This window comes from Perkinsus marinus (genome assembly GCF_000006405.1).
Source record: "Perkinsus marinus ATCC 50983 genomic scaffold scf_1104296962020, whole genome shotgun sequence".
Taxonomy (NCBI): domain Eukaryota; phylum Perkinsozoa; order Perkinsida; family Perkinsidae; genus Perkinsus; species Perkinsus marinus.
This window is the reverse complement of record NW_003205606.1, coordinates 1-4,816: the sequence shown is the minus strand read 5'-3', so window position 1 is coordinate 4,816 and position 4,816 is coordinate 1. Positions and strand designations below refer to the sequence as shown.

General features: G+C 44.2%; 2 protein-coding genes across 2 annotated transcripts; one reads left to right on the top strand and one right to left on the bottom strand.

Moving 5' to 3' along the window:
- Window positions 1-1,194: 1,194 nt before the first annotated feature.
- Window positions 1,195-1,417, bottom strand: Pmar_PMAR020931 (hypothetical protein; the record flags this gene model as incomplete). The annotated part of the gene is made up of 2 exons (XM_002772149.1): window positions 1,195-1,262; window positions 1,295-1,417. Coding segments are annotated over 2 exons (191 nt in total), but the record flags the coding sequence as incomplete, so codon positions are not given.
- Window positions 1,418-1,603: 186 nt separating this feature from the next.
- Pmar_PMAR020930 (Glycerol uptake protein, putative) lies at window positions 1,604-3,724 on the top strand (the record flags this gene model as incomplete). The annotated part of the gene is made up of 12 exons (XM_002772148.1): window positions 1,604-1,768; window positions 1,864-1,970; window positions 2,016-2,178; window positions 2,224-2,268; window positions 2,418-2,522; window positions 2,569-2,673; window positions 2,728-2,775; window positions 2,827-2,944; window positions 2,995-3,095; window positions 3,140-3,297; window positions 3,347-3,453; window positions 3,503-3,724. The coding sequence occupies 12 exons, from the start codon at window positions 1,604-1,606 to the stop codon at window positions 3,670-3,672; spliced, it is 1,392 nt and encodes a 463-aa protein (XP_002772194.1). The 3' UTR covers window positions 3,673-3,724.
- Between the last annotated feature and the right edge of the window lie 1,092 nt (window positions 3,725-4,816).

Below are 4,816 nucleotides of genomic sequence, written 5' to 3'. Positions count from 1 at the left end.
CTACGAATTGGTGCACCAGCATCTTCCAGTAGACTCCCACACAGGAAGCTACACCTGTGCTGCTCTTAGTAAGATCGATTCTGCCAGTCAGGGCGGCTACTATGAGCTATGAGCTCATACTATAAGCACGTATCCATATACTCGGCTCGCCTTTACTCGTTACTCGTTACCTATATCCAACTTTCAGGTATATATACGAGCCCCTCGAGAACTTTGAAAATAGCACAGCTCAATATAGTTTAATGCAAAAATCGTTGGTATGAGAAATGAAGAAATTCAGAATATTCTGTGTAGTTACCTACATACTCGATGAGATATCTCGCGGTGTAGTTCTGGCGAAATCGATTTCCGCCTTTCTTCGAAATTGAGCTTACTTTAGATATGCCAGCGAAATTGATTGTACTAATGACACGTGTCGTCGAAATTGATTTTTCTATCGAGCGCGCTGGCGAGATTGATCTAAGGCATATCTTGGCTTAGATGATTGCTCGCCCTGTGGAATTGATATTATTAAACGCGAAATAGGCCTTTGAAAGGTGTATATGTTTACTGAGTTTACGATAAAATGGAATCATATAATGTATACTAATTTTTTATCAATTCATCAATAACACTGACTAAAGCGAGGAACTATGACATGTGACACTTCAATGCTATTGTATAACAGGATTCTACGCATTAGATCATTTCATATGATGGTAAGCTCAGTTTCCAGTTCGGTATAGTACAGCCGACCACTAGCATTACGATAGGCGGTCAATGAGGGGTTCATTATCTCTGTGAGCTGATACATGACGTACCGGCCTCTCCAGTGACACGCTGAACCGCACGTGTGCACACGTGCTAGCGACGGCGACACTTACTCATCTGCAGACTCAAAGGATGCAGCGTGGGAGGCTGTTGTCGAGTAGAAATTGACGACGTTTATGAGATTACTGATAACCAGCGAGATGGGCATGTGATAACAAAGGTCTGTGTCGCCCAATACTTAGCGATGCATCTGTGCTAAGACATACTTTCTAACGATTCAGCAGCCCGGAGGTCACCTTTCAAGAGCCTGATGCTTAAATGCATCGAAGATAAACAGTAGCCACAGTTCGTATAGTGGATGCAGCTTCATCGTCAGGAGGGTGCTGTATTAACGTCTTGTCTCTCCGGAGTGCACCTGGTACGAATACGGAGGATGGTTATTACTCCTCAGAATTGTCTACTAATGTCATCTTTACGTAAGCATAGTCCAAAGGATCCCCCTTTGACATGGTCTAAAACCGAAATATCTATTTACATAACATACCTCGCTCTCGCGTTGTTGTATGCTATGGATAGCGTAAGGAGGCTCGGTGATGAGCTCTTGGCTGAGGGCCGACTGAAGCCCCTTTATACAGGTAGTAGTGATAATGGAGTAATCTACGGTCATGCTCTGCTAGGTTCACTGCCCTTTACTGAGCGTCTAGCCGATTGGTCTGACCACCAGTGGAACTCGTTCCGATTAAATCTGTCATCAGTCGTAGTGTTCGCTACCCTCCATACCGTCGCATCGAGGTACTCTGTTGAGCTCCCTGAAATGAATGACGATTTTTTTCACAGGTGTATACGGTATTACATGGGCCCTCGCGGATACGTCGCGTTTCAGCTCGTTATGAGTACTTGCTTTGCAGTATACCTTCATCGAGCATACGCGGCGTTCTTGATGGGAGCGTTACTATCTAATAAGGTTTTGGTTGAACGCATGCTGCGGCCAGGGAAGGATTCAGTACAATTTAAATGGGTAGTAGCTAGAGGCGAATAATCAAACTTAGGAATGAGTTTTGGGTCAACATATTATCACCAGACTAACTCAGGAAAGCTCGCCCCTTTATTCAGGTTCCCGGCATCATGTGGGCAGTGAACATGGGCTTCCTCGTATCTGTGCGATACTTCGATGGGTTTCATTTCAGCGCGATAGCTCCATGGCTCGCATTCCTAGACGGGTAGGTCGCCCTAGAGGATGCCTTAACGGTGATAACACACCTCAGATGGGGGCAATTACAGCGATGGCAAATAGTGTACAATATGGTGATGTTGCGGATGATATCATACGCAATGGACTTCTACTGGGCGGTACGGGACAGCAGTCTGCCGAGCTCCCCTCTGGGAACTGCAGTGAAGGATCTGGAATCTGATGATGATAATACAGAAGTAGTATTCATAGTGAGGCATAGTTGACGAGGTTGTATGCTATAGGTTAGCAAGCCTGTTACTCCTGATGGTGGTAGCTACAAAACTAGAGTGAAAACAAATCTCCCTTTACGATTTTATCATTCTACTGTATTATACTTGGTAGTATTATGGGCTGTGTATTATGAAACGAATTGTATCAAAGGGCGATCTATTAGGGTGATCATCATCATATTCGTTGAGCGGTGCGGTTTTATCAGGCCTATATTCTTTATCTACCACTCTACGCTGCTGGTCCTATAATAACATTCAATTCTTTCGTCACATATGTATACCAACCGCAAAAGTCGTATTCTATTAAAAAGGTAGTACTACAGCTCAGTGACTGTATATGAACGTGTCTGTGATTAGATAGTCGTGTACGCTGTTCGTTGGGCTCTGTGTCTTACATTGATGTCTCTATATCAGCATTTCTGTTGGGCTAATATAATAGCCAAAGGCTCCGACAGTGCTCAGGTGTGTCGGTGTGCGAATTCATGTATGCCGAGTATTCCCTCGTTGTTGTTTCAGAACCTTGCCGATATGACCGGTCCCAACCTCGTATTCGTGTCACTTTTCGTAGGTCTTCTCATGCGCACATCTCTCCGTAGGAAACTGTTGCATTCTTAGTCGCTATTTTTCATTTGGCTGAAGTTCGTTATCATCTGGCGCTTCTTTCGACTTTGGGCGCTTTGCGATGGTGTAGAAACGCCAGAGAACATGACTCGATGCGTCTTCAATAATTACAGTACGCCATTCTCACATACTCGATTGTTCGACTTTGGCTGGCATTCGCAGGTTGCACACAGTTCTGGCGGTCATGGCACAGGTCATACAACCAATGGCTTATCCGGTACATCTACATACCATTAGGAGGTACCAAGTACAAGTTCCTAAATGTAGTACACCTCATCAGTAGTAACGCCAAATTTCGTACTGGCAGATCTGGGTTGTCTTCACCTTCGTCGCGGTGTGGCATGAACTACAACTACAAATGCTCCAATGGGCATGGGCTGTCTGTGCAATGATGATACCTGAGATAATTGTATCCCTTACTATTCAGAAGCAGGATTGGGCCATACCTTTGAGGCATTCTCCATGGTCAGGAAGACAGAGCTAAGTTGTTGCATCACTGTGTAAAATAACTCAGGTATAAGTATCTATGTGCTCTTGGTGCTGCCATGAATATCCTACTATTGATGTCTGCTAATCTTATTGGATTCTCATATGGGTCTAATGGACTTCATATCGTCATGAGTGAGTGCTAGTGTATATCGAACTATTACTATGAGGTGTGTTTCTGCAGATTCGATTAAGAAAGGCTTCAGCTCGGGTCCGAGTTTAGCCCTATTCTTAGCGTTTCTGTGCGCCGCGCATGTGATGTTGTACGTCCGTCAACAAGAGGCTCTTAGGAGAGAGCCATCGGTAGAGTCGGCAGTGCCAATGGCATCCATGAAAATGGCTGCAGCTGAATGAAAAATAGAATGTTGTATTGATGTAAAATTATTACTGGTCTAGCTAACCGTCGAAAAACTATTGTTCGACTCTAACTGTGCGATTAGTTTCCTCGCCAGATTGGCACTTGTGTTACTCCGTGCTTTGATGTTTTGACCAATAACATCCCCGTGAGTAACTACTGTAGTCAGACTACATGAGGGTCCTCTTTGGGAGGCTTCCCTGAAACCTTACCTTGTCATGAATACGTTCAGCGAATTACGTTGCCGAATATATAGCATTAGATTCGGATAATCTGAATTTCGGGCAAAGCTGCTGATAAAATGTTAGATGTGATACGAAAGCTTTTACCGAATAAATATTTTTCCGTTCTTCAGGACCTATAACAAAGTGACGTACTTAACCCACTAGTGCAAGCTACTAATCATCGGTATACTCGACAGAGACGTCTCCAGTCGACTTGGCCTATTCTAGTATACTGTCCTGTTTCCTGCCACATGTATTCTCTTTGTTACGCTGCACAGAACGTACGAACGAATTAGTCGGCTATTCTTCTCATACTCCTATCTTGACCAGTCTACATCAACCCACTAAAACTAATTTGAACAACTACACCATAAAACCATAAACATCACCAACACAACCTCTCACGAAACAGACAGAAAACATCAGAGTTGCACCACTAATAGCAGAGCTACCATATCATAGCGGCGTCAACCGTAGAAAGAGAGTATAAGAATGGTCACTGAACGTGACGATCGATTCTCGTTAGAGTAAAGCTCCTCTCACTCAAAGACGAATCACTCACAGGAATATCCAATGGCAGCAAATGCTCGTAGCCTTGTGTTCACTGGATCCTAGGGATGCTGATGAATACTCATGTGAGCTTTGTCAACTTCGATAGAGTGCTTGATACATCCTCTAGTTCGTTACGTCAAAGGTGTCTCATTAGTGACCATATAAACCTTCGTGGGAACGGTCTGCTTCCTTTCGGTACATGCTAGGCACATATTCTTCTTGCCGCATTTAACACCAATACTCATTGGAACGAAATGAACAAGTCTTGGGACAGTTCAACCGAGTGATAGCAATACTGATGGTATAGCCACTCTCTCTCGCTCGCTCGAAGCCGATTTCTGCTAGGCGGCCAGCCAATGCCTATCAC